At 45.5% G+C, this 17,276-nt stretch overlaps 1 protein-coding gene across 1 annotated transcript in view; it reads right to left on the reverse strand.

The window, feature by feature from the left end:
* Positions 1–17,276, reverse strand: part of LOC140417004 (palmitoyl-protein thioesterase 1-like) — a 28,698-nt gene that overhangs the window by 7,507 nt on the left and 3,915 nt on the right. The window contains exons 3-8 of the mRNA XM_072501165.1: positions 15,552–15,679; positions 15,045–15,115; positions 12,331–12,433; positions 8,413–8,503; positions 6,029–6,127; positions 3,823–3,894 (exon numbers count right to left, since the gene is read on the reverse strand). Coding sequence (XP_072357266.1) covers positions 3,823–3,894; positions 6,029–6,127; positions 8,413–8,503; positions 12,331–12,433; positions 15,045–15,115; positions 15,552–15,679 — 564 coding nt within the window. The remainder of the gene's footprint in view (positions 1–3,822; positions 3,895–6,028; positions 6,128–8,412; positions 8,504–12,330; positions 12,434–15,044; positions 15,116–15,551; positions 15,680–17,276) is intronic.

A 17,276-nucleotide genomic window follows, 5' to 3' on the forward strand; every position in this document is an offset into this window, starting at 1 on the left:
CTATGTCCCCCCCGTTGTTTGCGTTTGAGCCTTTGGCCATCGCGTTGAGGAGTTCGGAGGTGTGGAGGGATGGTACGAGGGGGGGGGGGGGTAGAGCATAGGGTATCTTTGTACGTGGACGACTTGCTATTGTGTCAGAACAGAGTGTGTCGATGGGTAGTATATTGGAGCTGCTTAGAGTGTTTGGGTCTTTTTTGGGGTATAAGCTAAATTTGGACAAAACTGAATATTCTGTGGTGTCCCGACCGGGGGTGGGGGCACGGGTGTGTGGGGGGGGGGGGGTTCCATTCACTTTCACTTCCATTCATTGGCAACTCACTTTAGATACCTGGGAGTGCAGGTGGCATGGGATTAGGGGGGGGCTCCATAGGTACAACATGACTAGTTTGGTGGGGAGGGTGAAAGTGGATTTGACAAGGTGGGGTGGTCTCCCTCTGTCCCTGGCAGGTCGGGTACAAGCAATTAAGATGAATGTGTTGCCACGGTTTCTGTTTATTTTTCAGTGCCTTCCAAACTTACTGTATTATTACTGGGTGGCGAATATTGAGAAAGTGAGGAGAAGGTGAGGAGCTGGTGGTGGTGGTGGGGGGAGGGGGGTGGAGGAGGAGGAAAGACACTTCCAATGGGTTAGAATGGAGGAGAGTCTGTGCAGGGGGTTGGAGCTGAGTGAGTTGGCAACAGCGCCACTCCCGATGGTCCCGGGGAAATATTCGGGGAGTCCGGTGGTAGTGGCGACATTAAAGTTCTGGAGGCAGTTGCGCCAGCACTTTAGGTTGTGGGCGGGGTCAAGGGAAATGCCAATTCAGGGGAATCATAGATTTGAGCCAGGGACATGGGATGGGAGATTTTGGAGATGGGAGGAGAGGGGAGTTAGGGTATTAAAGGACTTGTTTCTTTGGGGCCGGTTTGCGAGACGGGAGGAGCTGGGGGAGAAATATGGGTTGGGGCAGAGGGCGATGTTTAGATATATGCAGGTCCGAGATTTCGGTATGCAGGAGGTACAGAGCTTTCCGGTGACGCCGTCCCCCACACTGTTGAAAGAGGTACTGGTGACTGGGGGAATGGAGAAGAGGGAGGTGTAAGTGATTTATGGGGTGATTCTGGGAAAAGATAAGGTATCTCTGGAGAGGATTAAAGGCAAAGTGAGAGGAAGAGTTGGGGGTAGGTACAGAGGAGGGGTTGTGGTATGAGGTGCTCCGGAGGATGAATCCTTCAACTTTGTGTGCAAAGTTGGGGCTGATACAGCTGAAGGTTTTTATAGGATGCACCTCACAAGGACAAGGATGAGCCAACTCTTTGAAGGGGTAGTGGATCTCTGTGAATGCTGTTGGGGAAGGTTGGGGGGGGGGGGGGGGGGGGGGTGCGCAAGTCACGTTCATATGTTTTGGTCCTGTCCAAAACTGGAGGGGTATTGGAGGGAGGCCATTAGGGTTATCCCGGGTGGCACAGTGGCAGCACTGCAGCCTCACGGCGCCGAAGTCCCAGGTTCGATCCTGGCTCTGGGTCACTATCCGTGTGGAGTTTGCACATTCTCCCCATGTTTGCGTGAGTTTCACCCCCGCAACCCAAAGATGTGCAGTGTAGGTGGATTGGCCATGCTAAATTGCCCCTTAATTGGAAAAATGAATTGGGTACTCTAAATTGAAAAAAAAAATTAAGGTAATCTCAAAGGTGGTGCACGCGAGACTCGAACCAGGTCCTCTAGAAGCCATATTCGGGGTGTATGATAAGCCTGGGTTGGAAGCGGGTGCAGAGGCTGATGTCTTAGCCTTCGCCTCGCTGATCGCCTGAAGGCGGATTCTGTTGGGGTGGAGGTCGGCTTCTCCGCCCTTTGCCTCGGCATGGCGGGGGACCTGCCGGAGTTCTCAACACTCGGGAAAGTGAAGTTCGAGTTCAGGGGGAGGATGGAAGGTTTCTGCAACTCATGGGCTTTGTTTGTAATGCACTTTCAGGAATTGAATGACATTGAACATTAGGGATGGAGGGTTTGGAATGTGTACGTTATTGGTGACTATGTATGGGTTGCTGGTGGATTTTGGATTCTTTTTCTCTGGTGTTTGTATTTAAAAGGTTGGGGGCTGTTTTGGGGTGGATGGGATGAGGGGATTGTTGGCCAGGGGATTGCCATAGTATTTGTTACTGTTGATTATTTGTTGATGGGTGTAAACTTGATGAAAATGTGAAAAAGAGAATAAAAATATATATTTTTTAATAAATCATTTAACTCCCACAAATTTAGCCTTTTAGGCCATCATACTTGCTATAAAAAAAACATCAAAGTTGTATGTTCAATGAGGCATTACTGAGTTTTTCCCACAACATTATAAGCTCGTTATTACTGCTGCCAGTCTCAGTGGTCCTAAAAACCTAATTTTTCCATTTGTGGGATGAATTAAAATTTTTTGAGATATTTCAGCTTCTACTTTAATTCCACGTTCATATACCAATCACTTAAGGACGGCACGGTGGTGCAGTGGTTAGCACTGCTGCCTCATGGTGCCGAGGACCCGGGTTCGATCCTGGCCCCGAGTTTGCACATTTCCCCCATGTCCCACCCCCCACAACCCAAAAAGATGTGCAAGGTAGGTGGATTGGCCACACTAAATTGCCCCATAATTGGAAAAAGGAATTGGAAACTCCAAATTTTTTTTTTTTTTTTTTAAACAATCAATCACTTATATTTCTCTCTGTAAAATTAAATCAAAAGTGAAGGCTGAGGGCAGCACGGTAATGCAGTGGTTAGCACTGCTGCCTCACGGCGCCGAGGTCCCAGGTTCGATCCCAGCTCTGGTTCACTGTCTGTGCGGAGTTTGCACATTCTCCCCGTGTTTGTGTGGGTTTCGCCCCCACAACCCAAAGATGTGCAGGTTAAGTGGATTGGCCACGCTAAATTGCCCCTTAATTGGACAAAATTAATTGGGTACTCTAAATTTATTTAAAAAGTGAAGGCTGATCAGTGCATTTTATTTCCTGGTTTGCTGTCTGTGAGAACACTTTGATGTGACTGGCTACTTACTCTGCTCGATAATATCATTGTTGCCAGATTCAATTATCGAATCAGGGAATAATAATAATCTTTATTGTCACAAGTAGGCTTCCATTAACATTGCAGTGAAGTTACTGTGAAAAGCCCCTAGTCGCCACATTCCGGCACCTGTTCAGGTACACAGAGGGAGAATTCAGAATGTCCAAATTACCTAACAGCACGTTTTTCGGGACTTGCGGGAGGAAATCGGAGCACCCGGAGGAAACCCACGCAGAAACGGGGAGAACATGCAGACTCTGCACAGACAGTGACCCAAGCTGGGAATCGAACCCGGGACGCTGGTGCTGTGATGCCTTAGTGCTAACCACTATGCTGCCATGCTGCCCATAATATCCACGCTACAGAAATTGCTAGATATTTGTGGGCAGCTTTCTTCAAGGTCAGTGGAAAATGCTGGTGTGAAATCCAGGCCAATCTGTTTTGCAGCTGCTAAATGCTTTAAGTTTCAAGTTTGGTCTCATCTCCCCAATGATCCATGGAACTTAATACATTCGCTTTTACAGGTTCAAATCTGATCTGCAACTTTCCCGACACCTATTTATTTCTTGTAGCTAACCGGCACCTCTTTTATCTGGGCTCTTTTCTTGCTATGTGTGGGTCTTTCTGGAACTTGTTTGACACAACTCTGACTCATTTCAAACAGGAACTCTAGTCAGATTCAAACACAGGTTGTAAAAGGAACAGTTGGAGCTCACAATATAATTTAGCACCCCACAAGGGCACTGCCTTTTGCTACAACACAGAAGAGACAAGTCACACAACATAATAAATCTTACCTCTTGATAAAGAACACTCTCCTTCAAGCTGTAAGTCTCCTTGGCCTGGCCAGCTTTGTAGAAACCAAACCACTGAGAGAGAGAGAGAGAGAGAAGAGGAGTGATAATTCAGTATTGAGTTTGTCAAAATAGGATTGCTCATCAATTAGGCACCATGTGCACTGCTCTGCTTACGTTGTGACTTGGGTTCTAAAAATATGACTTTAAAAATTGTTCAGCTTATTTTGAGAAAAGCAGATAAATTGATTTTTATCAATGGATGAAGATTACATAATTGGTAATATTTTGGTCTGATTCACATGGAAATTCATATTTTAGAATGGCAATGAATGCTGGCCCAGCCAGTGAAGCCCACATCCCTTGAATGAATAACAGAAATTGTGCTTCCAATTCAAATTCCTGAAGGAACAATTTTCCATAGGTTTACTGTTTCAGTACAAGGTGGAAACACTCTCTTCATCGGGATACATCCTACTTGTGTCCATAGTTTGTTGGCAGAGCAAAACGGTGGTGCAGTGGTTAGCACGGTTGCCTCACGGCGCCGAGGTCCCAGGTTCGAGGTTCTATCCCGGCTCTGGGTCACTGTCTGTGTGGAGTTTGCACATTCGCCCCATGTTTGCGTGGGTTTCGCCCCCACAACCCAAAAGTTGTGCATGGTAGGTGGATTGGCCATGCTAAATTGCCCCTTAATTGGAAAAAATTAATTGGATTCTCTAAATTTTTTAATTTTTTTTAAAAAAGAGGTTGGCAGAGCAAAGGCGAAGGGACATCCAATTGCATGCTGTGAACAGTTAACTGATCACAAATAAGCTTTTCCTATTTGCCCGATTAAGTAACGAACTTGAAAGATGTCAATGTGAACCAAGGGAGCACACGGGATTAGCACACAACTTTATATAGCACCTTTGACTGAGGGAAAAAGTCATAAAGCGCCTAACAGAGTTACATGGAAGAAAATAAAGGTTAGGCTAAAGGAAATGTATGGAGAGTTGGCCGAACAGTTGGGTTTCAATAAGGGTCATAGTAGAAGAGAGCGATGTGGTGCAGTTTCAGGAGGGATACCCAAAGTTTGGGGGCCTAGTCATAAAAGAGGCATAACTGCCAATACTATGATGAATATGGCGTTGCAGGGGAGGCCAAATTCAGTGGATCAGAGAGTTTGTTGGGCTGGTTACAGAACTAGGTAGGCCATGGAACGATTGGAGTACAACAATGACAATATTAAATTTGAGGTATTGTGGGACTGGGAGCTAATGTAGTTTTGCAATAATAGGATGTCACAAAAATGCAGCAGATAGATGAGGAAGAGGAGGGAGCCAAGGAATAATCCTTGGGGCATTCATGAGGTGAGAATGCAGAGGTGGAAGAAAAGCAGAGAGTGCAGCTACTCCAGCTATTAGTGGCATGAAGCAAGGGCATTTGCAATTTTGGTTCAGACCATTTTATTGGGGTCTCTCGGTGCTGAGAGAGATTCAAACAACGAGGTGAGGGGAAAATTGGGTTCTGATAGGAACAGGACCTGAGAAAGAGACGACAGGAAAGTTGTGGCAATTTGCAAGAACAGAGGCCAGAAGGCTTTTATTTTTAATGGGGAAGGTGACTGCAGTCTTAAAACACAGGGTGATGTACTTGAGAAGGGAAACCATTTATCCTATCAGCCAGCATGGAAGTAAGGAAGGAAAGTTTTTTGAGAAGACAGTCAAGGGAGCAGGAAATGGGTTTCACGGATGAGATTAATCGAAGAAAGCATGAAAGGAGATTGAAGAGAAAAATGTAATACAGGGTTAAGTGGCCAAGTGGAGAAAGCAGCAGGATTGCTGAACAGATCAGTGGCAAAGTCCATGAGCTCCATACACTTGTTGGAAGAGAGGACAGAGGAGGCACAGGCAAGATTGAATGACAGCTGTGGAGAAACAGAATCACTACAGTGCAGAAGGAGGCCATTTGGCCCATCGGGTCGGCACCGACCCTCTGGAAAAGCAACCACTATAGGACCACGCACCCACCCCATCCCCATAACTTCACCTAACTTTTGGACACTAAGGGGTGATTGAGAATGGCCCAATCCACCGAACCTGCACATTTTTGGACTCAGACTACTGCTTATTTCATATTGTAATTTCTATATCTTCAGGAGGTATGTTCGGAGAGAGGTCAGTGGGAATACTCCAATTACTATCTACTCACTGAGAGCATCCATTCTCACCTCTGAATCAATTGGGTCAACCATGGAATCCTTCAAGAATTTCACCATTACAAACTTTTTCAATTTCATCAGATTGTCCTTGTAACTTTCGTTAATGCCCTGTAACAGAAAGAGGGAGAGTAAAGGGTTGATTCCCACTCAAAAACTCAAAATTAGCATTTAAAGCTGAGGCTTATATATCACTATTTGATTTTCACTTCTTTCTGTACATGTTGAATCTCTGCTGCTACATTACATATCAGGGCTCATAATTCCATAAAACTGACAAAACAGCAAAGTAGAATAGAAATAAAAGTTATGGAAAAAGAAAGGTAAAGTTACATTTTCTGGAAGGATACAACCTTTAGAGTGATGGTGGTGTAGCTTTTTTAAAAATATATTTTTATTCTCCTTTTTCACATTTTCTCCCAACTTCACACCCACCAACAATAAACAATAAGCAGTAACAAATATATCAATCCCCATATCAACAACAACAATCCCATCCTCCCACCAACCCCCAAATAACTGCCCGCATGTTAAACATAAACTAATAACAAAAAGGAATCAGGAATCACCCATAGTCACCATTAACACATACAGTCTCCTCCCCCAACACTAATGTTCGATGTTATCCAATTCTTGAAAGTGCATAATGAATAACGCCCATGAATTGTAGAACCCCTCCATCCTTCCCCTCAGTTCAAACTTAACCTTCTCAAGAGTCAAGATTTCCAACAGGACCCCCCCCCCCGTCACGCCAGGGCACAGGGTGGGGAGGTTGCTCGCCATCCCAACAGGATCCGCCTTTGGGCGATCAACGAGGCGAAGGCTACAACATCTGCCTCCGCATCCGTTTCTACCCCTGGCTGTTCCGACACCCCGAATATGGCCTCCCGAGGGCCCGGGTCCAGTTTCACGTGCACCACTTTAGAGATTACCCTAAAAACCTCTTTCCAGTAATCCTTCAGCTTTGGACAGGACCAAAACATATGAACGCGGTTTACGGGGCGGCCCTTGCAACGTTCACACACATCTTCTACCCCCTCAAAGAGCTGGCTCATCCTCGCCCTTATGACGTGTGCTCTATATACCACCTTCGCGCACGAGGTGGAGGCGTTCACTCTCCGGAGCACCTCACATCAGAACCCCTCCTCCATACCCTCTCCCAATTTGTCCTCCCGCTTTGTTTGATCCCTTCCAGTGGTGCCTTCTCCTCTTCCAAATTAGCCCCATAAACCGCCGACACTACCCCTTTCTCCAGTCCCCCTGTCGTCAGCACCTCCTCCAGCAATGTGGAGCCCGGCTCCACTGGGAAGCTCTGTATCTCCTTCCTGGCAAAATCTCGAATCTGCATGTATCGAAACATTTTCCCTTGCTCCAGCCCATAATTCGCTCCCAGCTCCTTCAATCCTGCAAACCGACCCCCAAGAATCAAAACTTTTAGTGTCTTAATTCCCTTCTCCTCACATTTCTGAAAATTTCCGTCCCACTTCCCTGGCTCAAATCTGTGGTTCCCCCAAATCAGCATTTCCCTTGACCCTGCCCCCAACCCGAAGTGTTGGCGAAACTGCTTCCAAATTCTCAATGAAGCTATTATTACCGGACTCCCTGAGTATTTCCCCAGCGCGATCGGGAGCGGCGCTGTTGCTGGAGCCTTCAATCCCAACCCCCTACACAAACTCTCCTCCATTCTGACCCACTGGGAATCAACCCCTCTGACCCAGCTCCGCACCTTCTCCACATTCACTGCCCAGTAATAATACATCAGGTTCAGAAGACCCAAACCCCCTGCCTGCCTTCCCCCCTGTAGAAGCACCTTTCTACCTCTGGCCACCTTCCCTCCCCATATGAACGAGGTAATCATTCCTTCAATCTCTCTAAAAATATGCCTTTGGCAGGAAAATCGGCAGGGATTGGAAAATAAACAGAAATCGCAGCAACACGTTCATTTTAACCTCCTGTACTCAACCCGCCAGTGACAGAGGGAGACCATCCCACCTTGCCAGATCAGCTTTCATTCTCCCCACCAAACTAGAAATGTTGTACTTACGGAGCACCCCCCCAATCCCAAGCAACCTGCACCCCCAGGTTTCTAAAATGAGTCCCTACCCCACGGAATGGCAGCACCCCCATCCCTGCCAACACCCCCGGCTGAGACACCACAAACTACTCACTCTTGTCTAGATTTAATTTGTACCCCGAGAAAGGCCCAAACACCCGAAGCAGCTCCAATATTCCCCCTATTGACACACTCGGTTCCGACATGTATAACAACAAGTCATCGGCAGTGATGGTGGCGTAGCTGATTGGTTTCCTAATGTTTTGCCACGTCTGATGGATGCAATTCACAGCCAACAATTTCCCATACAAATTAAAGCCACTAGGTAGAATGGAGTACTTACCTTTTCTTGATTAATTTCTGCCAAGAAAATACTTTTCTTCCTATACAGATCTTCATTCAAGGGATCATGCCAATACTCTGCCTGCACCAAGCTGACAGGAAAACAATTGTCAGTAGATGAGATTAATTGATTGGCTTAAACAATTAAGTTTCAAAGTAAGGACTGAACCTGGCGAGATTGATGGCATGAAGTGGACCACATTGGAGAAACTATGAAGAAATAGTGCAAGTTCATCGAGGACAGAGGGGGACAATGGGTCACCTTTGTAGTTACACAGGTCGTGGGTAACCTACTGCATTCTCACCATTCCACAGAAAACTGCGAGGAAGTTCAAAATGGGAATGATGGTTGAGGTTAGCATAGAGCTAAGTGCTTACAACATGTTCGAGGACCTTGCAGAGCACCCGAATGGAAGACTCCTCAATCCAATTCCACATTACTAGTCCATAGCCCACAAGTCAAACTGATTTCCCCTGGGGTCATTCTAACTCTCCAGTCATTATTGTACATTTTAGTAATTGCAGACAGACATTAACTACAAAAAATTTTGGCGTCTCTTTATTAAAAGTGACCACATTTCATTTGGATTTATAAAGTTCAAAGCATAATTCTTCATTTAGCAGAGAAGGTACTTTAAAATTAAACGGTTTTTGATGCATGGAGTGAAACTAATAATATTCCAATACGAATTTACACAAAGTGCCACCATTTGCAAAAAGACATTCAGTCACTCAACTCTCAATATCTGGTTGATCTCTCTTCCCCACCATGCCCTTCCTTCCAATTCCACCCAACTCCCAAAGGTTCCCATTTATATAATTGTTCTTGTGAACTTCTTTTAGAAAGTCCTGGGCAAAACCCGAATTGAACATGAAGCTCTGTTAAGTCAAAACCAGACAGAACCCCTGCTCAAGCTTCTCCAAATGTTTAATCAGTGTGTGGCTTTTCACATCTCAAAACCAAAATATTAAACATATTACATGAAACTTACATAAAATTACAGCATATAAAACAGGCTATTTGCCCAGCCAGTCTGTGTTAATGTTATTTGTCCAGTTAAATAATATTCCTAATTCCATGTACCTGCCCAGTCCCCATATCCCTTTACCTTCGACCATTTATCAAACTAACATCACTAACTCTGGTAATGTGTTCCACAGCCTCAAAAGGAAATCCTGGACAGAACGGTGGCACAGTGGTTAGCACTGCTGCCTCACAGTGATGAGGATCCAGGTTCAATCCTGGCTCTGGGTCACCATCAGTGTGTAGTTTTCACATTCTCCCCGTGTCTGTGCGGGTCTCACCCCCACAACCCATGCTGTGTAGGGTAGGTGGATAGGCCACGCTAAATTTCCCCTTAATTGGAAGAAAAAAAAAGAATTGGGTACTTTAAATTTAAAAAGAAATCCTGCTATTTGGCTTATGTTTCTTACATTCTATCCTAAATTTGTGTCCCTTATTCTGGACTCCAATCACTAGAAAGTTGTCTTACACTATTCACTTCAAAATTTCAAATACCTCTATCAAACTATCCCTGTAGATCTCATGTTTGTATTTTTCACCAATTTTTCCAACTTGTACTTGGGCGGTACGGTGGCGCAGTGGTTAGCACTGCTGCCTCACGGCACCAAGGATCCGAGTTCGATCCTGGCCCTAGGTCACTGTCTGTGTAGAGTTTGCATATTTTCCCCATGTTTGGGTGGGTCTCACCCCACCACAACCAAAGGATGTGCAGGGTAGGTGTATTGGCAAAGTTAAATTGCCCCAAAAAAGAATTTGATACCTAAATTTATTTTAAAAACGTTAGTCTTACTTGTACTTCCTCATACCAGGCAACCTCTTCAGTAATCAGCACTGTACCCTCGGTCTGCCTCAACATTCTCCATGTAGCACGGAGTACAAAATCTGATTCTGATCATTAGATTCATCAATACTCAAATTCATATTAATCCTCTTGAGATAAAACCCAATAGTTAGGCATTTCATGGCTTTGTCTCGTGAAACAAACCCCGCAACCCCCCCCACCAAAATTCCTCTATATTCTCCCACCACACCAGTTTTCTCCTATTCTATTTACAATTTTTAAAAAACATATACCACCTCACCCTTAATGACATCAAATTTCATCAGCAGCTTTTGGTCATTTTCACAGAATTTACAGTGCAGAAGGAGGCCATTCGTCCCATCGAGTCTGCACCGGCTCTTGGAAAGAGCACCCTACCCAAGCCCACATCACCCTATCCCCATAACCCAGTAACCCCATTCAACCAACACTAAGGGCAATTTTGGACATTAAGGGCAATTTAGCATGGCCAATCCACCTAACCTGCACATCTTTAGACTGTGGGAGGAAACCGGAGCACCCGGAGGAAACCCACGCACACAAGTGGAGAACGTGCAGACTCCACACAGACAGTGACCCAGCCAGGAATCGAACCTGGGATCCTGGAGCTGTAAAGCATTTGTGCTAACCACTATGCTACCGTGCTGCCCTTACAAGTCATTACTTGTTTACTATAACTTATATTTTAGTAAAATTATCTTCCAAGTTTAAACTAGCCCCATCATTGATGAACTGCAAACAATGCACTTTTAGAACAGAACCCTGTGGGGTGCGCCAAATAACTTCAATCAATTTGAGATCTTGCCACCATCCTTATCCTCGTTTCTGAATGGTTTCCAAAGAGCAGATTTCCTGCTATAACTCCCCTGCCCCTCCTCACTCCAAAAATATATCCCTCAATCCTCTTCCATTGGCGCCTGTGTGATACATTGTGAAAGCCATCTGAACCCATGTCCACCAGGTCAAATCATGTCCTCATCCATCAAATCCATTGGGTCAAAAGCACCCATTGCACAATTTCCCTGAAATCGGTTACATATTAACTAAAGCAATATTGGGATAGAGGGACAACTGTTATGCTGTTTACTTCGATTGTTCCCCTTATGTGTGTGTTCAGGATGTGGGTTTTATTGTTCTAGCTTTATGACTAGGAATGGATACCATACATGGCATTGTGCAACTTATTTACTTTCACATAGTACACGAGATACCCTGTATAGATATTGTTCATTAATTTATTCTTTCACAAGATGTGGGTATCGCTGGCTAGGCCAGCATTTATTGCTTATGCCCAATTGCTCGAGAGAAGTTGGTGGTTAACCGTCGTATTGAACCTTTTCAGGCCACATGGTGTAGATATATGCACAGTGCTGTTAGGGAGAGTTCCAGGATTTTGACCGAGCGATAGTGAAGGAATGATAATATAGTTCCAAGTCAGGGTGGTGTATAGTTTTGAGGTAGATGATGGGTATTTCCATGCAGTTACAGTCCTTGTCCTTCGGGATGTTAGAGGTTGTGGGCTTAGAAGGTGCTGTCGAAGTTGCTGCAGTGCATCATATAGATGGCACACACTGAGTCAGTGGTGGAGGGGGTGAATGGGGTGCTAATCAGTGGGCTGATTTTTCCTGGACAGTGTCAAGCCTCTGGTGTGTTGTTGGAGCTGCACTATTCCAGGTAAATGGGGAGCATTCCAACATACTCCTGACTCAAACCTTGTAGATGTGGAAGGGCTTTGGGGAGTTTGGACAGGAGTTACTCACTACAGAATTCCCAGCCTCTAACCTGTTCCCAGCATCTGCCCACAGTATTTCTATGGCTGGCCTAATTCAGTTTCTGGTCAATGGTGATGACAAATATGATGACAAATGCTTTTGAAGACCAGCATGGTAACTCTATCCCAGCAACTGAACTGCTTGAAGCGGCCATCATGATGTTGATAGAGGAGGATTCAGCAACGGCAATGCCATTGAGAGAGGGTTAGATTCTCTCTTGTTGGAGATGGTCACTGCCTGGTACTTGTGTGGCACAAATACAGTGAACAAGACGCAGAACTATATTAAACTCTCCATACTTACTGATCTTGAAGTAGACTACTGTAAGCACCCAAATTTAGCATTTTCCTTATCCAGTTGCAGATGTGGGAACTCTCCCCAGGACAGTGGGGAAAACCATATACTCCTATTGGAGAGACAAATAGAATCATAATTATAATCATAATTCTTAACAATAACTTAGCCTGAAGGAAAGACCTGGACTCACTTTATCTCGTGTTTTTTCAAACCTACAATAAAGGAGAAGTCTGCATGGTTATCAGTGGGATTTGCTACAGTGTATTGCAAACTCTGTTTTGAGGAAGGGTTGGGGAATGTGAAAAATGGTTGGCGAATGTGAAAAATGGCTGGAAAATGTTTCTCCCAGGTTCAGTTAGGCGGGGGGGGGGGATGTCTTGGGTAGAAATATTTCAGTTACATTTGAGGTTCTGACTGACATTTCACCAGAAGCTGATTTACAGTGTTGTCTGCATTTCATGGTCACAGAGAACAAAGGAGTATTTGCTGGGTGGATTTCAATGTTTAGTGGAGAGAGGGCTCGGAGTGACATCTTTTGTATAAGCCAGTGGCTTATTATCATATTCAGCAACAATGGGAGGAAGCCACAGACAATTTTTATAGGGAATGGGGGCAAGTACATGCTTGATAAGAATGCATGTTGCTTCAGCCTGAGCTTCATGCACTTCATTTAGACATGCACCCACTTTCATGATGGCCGCTTCAAGCAGTTCAGTTGCTGGGATAGAGTTACCATGCTGGTCTTCGAAAGCATTTGTCATCATATTTTTTTTTGAAAATCTTTTTATTGGCTTTTCTCTTATTTATAAACAGTTGTTGCGTGTATACATTACATTTTTCTTGCCCGGGCTAATTTACTTTATTGTACAGAGAGGTTTATTTTGTCCTTCATTTAACTAACTCTTATGTACATTTTGTTGCCCTCTGGATCGGTCTATAATTCCCCAAGGGCATTGCCCCCCTTCCCTATGTGTAATTCTGGCTGCTCCAATACCCCGAAGATGGGCACTGCTTCACCGTCACCTCCACAACCTTGCACATTGCCTCGGAAAAGGCTGTCCCGAACCCAGCAAGCTTGGGGCAAGCCCAAAACACGTGGGTGTGGTTGGCCGGGCCCCTCTGGCACCGCTCACATTTGTCCTCCATCTCCGGGAAGTACCTGCTCAGTCGGGTTCTGGTCAGGTGCGCTCTGTGCGCCACTCTGAGCTGCATTAGGCTTAGCCTTGCGCAGGAGGAGATGGAGCTCGCCATGTTCAGAGCTTTGCTCCAGAGTCCCCACCCTACCTCTGTCCCCAGTTCGTCCTCCCATTTTTGTCTGGTCTCGTCCAGTGGTGTTCGAGCTCTGTCTAGTAGCTGTCTGTATATTTTCCCACATAACCCCCCCTTCTCGCTGCTTGTGCCTATCAGGTCCTCTAATAGTGTGTTTTCTGGGGCCCTGGAGTACCCTGCTGTCTCTTTGTGGAGGAAGTGTTAAATTGGAGGCGTCTCAATGCCTGTCGTTTTGCTAGTTTCCACTTCCTTGTTAGTTCGTCCAGTGTCACCAGTCTGTGCCCTACGTCGAAGTCCCTGACCGTCAATCCTCCCCCGCCCCGCATCCATCTTCTGAAGGTGGTATCTAGCATACCTGGGAGGAATCTGTGATTGCCGCAGATGGGGGCCATGGGGGCCATTTTGGTTATCCCAAAGTGCTGTCTCAACTGGGTCCACATTCTCAGCTTGGTGGCCGCTACTACTGGGCTCGTTGTGTGTCTTGTTGAGGGGGATGGGAGTGCTGCTGTAGCCAGGGCCCGGAGGGTTGTTCCTTTACAGGATGCCGCCTCCATTTGTACCCAATCTGTGTCGGGTTCTTGTACCCATCCCCTCACTCTTTCTGTCGTTGCTGCCCAGTGGTAGTATTGTAGATTTGGTACGGCCAAGCCCCCTTTGATTTTGCTTCTTTGAGTGTCGGTTTGGGAATTCCCGGGTTCTTCCCCCCCCCCCCCCACCCACCCCCCCCCAGGTTAAGTTTGTAGCCCGAGAAGGTTCCAAACTCTTTCAGCATTTGCAGTATTGCCTTCAGTCTCTCCTGTGGCTCTGAGACATAGAGGAGCAGGTCATCTGCATAGAGTGAAACTCTGTACTCTCTGTCTCCTCTCCAGATTCCCTTCCAGCTTTTCGCGTCCCGCAGGGCTATCGGCAGGGGTTCAATCGCTAGCACGAACAAAGGGGGGTCAGGGGGCAGCCCTATTTTGTTCCTCTCTGTAGCTGGAAGTATTCAGAGCTGGCGATGTTAGTTCGGACACTCGCCTTGGGAGCGTTGTACAGGAGCCTCACCCATTTGTCAACCGATTACAAAGGAGCAAAGCATTCCACATTATTTATTTAATCCGCGTGCTAATTTTCAACTTCATATTGATATGGTTAACCAAGGCAGCAGTTTCAGTTGAAGTTTTAGAAAGGTTGGGAAGCAATAGGTTGTTCTAACAGGGAATTTAATAGAAGTTCATTAAGGCTGTTGCATTATGTTACTGGAGCTCCAGTATACGGAGTCATGTGACCTCAACAATACCGCCTTCACTGACAATACCTATGGAATACTGCAGCCACTCACTGTTCAGCCACTCACTGTTATACCATGTTTGTAATACAATTATAACAATAAAAAAGGTTTCAGCTTTTGAAAATAACACATTTGAACAAATATGCATTTAAATGGCGCAAGATGGACCAGTAAATATTACCTTGATGTTGGGCTCCAAATGTGATGAGATTTATCATTGCAGGAGATGGACATCTCTGTGCCACAGCCCTCCTACAACACAATAGAAAACCATTACTGTAAAAGCTCTGTATTCAAAACAAGCAACCAAAGCATTAAAAAAAAACACCTGTTGGATTGCATTTTTGTAACAACTCATCAACAGTGAAGTGTTTTGGGGCGCGTGGATGTGAAAAGTGCTCAACAAATGCAAGGGGCGGCACGGTGGTGCAGTGGTTAGCACTGCTGCCTCACGGCGCCAAGGTCCCAGGTTCGATCCCGATCCAGGGTCACTGTCCGTGTGGAGTTTGCACATTCTCCCCGTGTCTGCGTGGGTTTCACCCCCACAACCCAAAAGATGTTCAGGGCAGGTGAACTGGACATGTTAAATTGCCCCTTAATTGGAAAAAATGAATTGGGTACTCTAAATTTATAAAAAGAAACAAATGGAAGTTATTTCATAAAGTAAGGCCCATTGAGTCACACTTACATAAACTGACCTCCTTGTGAGAAGCCCATCGCATTGTATCCATTCTGTAACTTCGTGTCCTTGGACAATATGTTACATGCCACTTTAACTTGGTCATTTACATTCATGAAGTAACTGTTCTGAATTTCCTAATAAAATACACAACGTATTCAGATTTTTGGTCAGGATTGTACCATTAACAGTAAATTAGTCTAGATCACAAAGTTCCTTATTTCTGAAAATTAGAAATAACCACTCGGTACAGTACGTACAATTGTCGGTATCAAGGAACCACATCATAGGAACAGCCAGCACCCTCAGGTGTGGAGGAAGTGATGGGTTCAGAAATCAAATAATAAGCTGGATTTACATTAGGGAGACTATGAAACAGGAAATAAGATGTGGGTTTAAAAGGAAGTAGATTAAAATGATCTAGGGGCAGCAAGGTGGCGCAGTGGTTAGCACTGCTGCCTCACAGTGCCAAGGTCCCCGGTCTGATCCCGGCCCGGGGCCACTGTCCGTGAGAAGTTTGCACATTCTCCCCGTGTCTGTGTGGGCCTCGCTCCCACAACTCAAAAGATATGGTGGGTAGGTGGTTGGCTATGCTAAATTGGCGGTTAATTGAAAAATAAAATTGGATACTGCAATTTTTTTTTCAAATATTAAAATGATCTTTCCTCAAACTTTTTTTCTGAAAGCATTTTGAGTGTGGTTCCCAATAAATATGTATTTGGCCGCATGTGGCCCAACTGGGATTTAATCACATTATTCATTGGTAGGGTGAGGTTGTGGCATGGTCAGTAGTGTCCCTACCTCTGGGCCAGAAGCTCCGGGTTCAGAAGCCCGGGTTCAAGTCCGAGTTCAGAACTTGATGGACATGGAAGGTGCATTCATAGAGTGGTCAAACAGGTTGATTATCAGTCTGGAAATCCTTCCGATACACCAGAGAGCAGGTGGAAAGATCAGGAGAGCTTCCTTATCAACCATACTGCTAAAGGCAATGTCAAGCCACTGCAGTGCTTTGTCAAAGATGGACCAATCCAATGGAAGTTCATTGTCACCAACAGCATGGGTGGGGGAATTTGAGGGGGGGGGGGGGTTTGTCGGGAAAAGAGCACAGCTGAGCCTGCTCTTTTACTTACCCTGGACAACATACATTGCACTCAAACACGTCTGCTGCAACTCACCAGATAGAATGGGAAACAGGAATCCGACTGAAGCACTACAAATAGTTGTTTCTTATTATCACTATTTCATTTTCATTTCATTTCACTAATAACCAGATCTTTTGTGGTATAGCATACATTTTTGAGCTTCCGAACTATAATTAGACAATATGTTCTGTACTCCACTCCAAAGTGAACTGTGAGTTACTCTAACACATTCTACAGCACCAGCACGGTAGCACTGTTGCTTCACAGCTCCAGGGTCCACGGTTCAATTCCCGGCTTGGGTCACTGTCCGTGCAGAGTCTGCAAGTTCTCCCTGTGACTGTGTGGGTTTCCTCCGGGCACTCCGGTTTTCTCCCACAGTCAAAAGATGTGCAGGTTAGGTGGATTGGTCATGCTAAATTGTCCCTTCGGTTAAGTGGGTTACTGGGTTGCGAGGATAGGGTGGAGATGTGGGCTTGAGTGGGGTGCTCTTTCCAAGGGCTAGTGCAGACTCGATCGGCTGAATGGCCCCCTTCTGCACTGCAGATTCTATCATTCTATGGACTAATTCAAAGTTGCGGTTAGAAGCAATGAA

The sequence above is a fragment of the Scyliorhinus torazame genome, chromosome 1 (assembly GCF_047496885.1).
Source record: "Scyliorhinus torazame isolate Kashiwa2021f chromosome 1, sScyTor2.1, whole genome shotgun sequence".
NCBI classification, from domain to species: domain Eukaryota; kingdom Metazoa; phylum Chordata; class Chondrichthyes; order Carcharhiniformes; family Scyliorhinidae; genus Scyliorhinus; species Scyliorhinus torazame.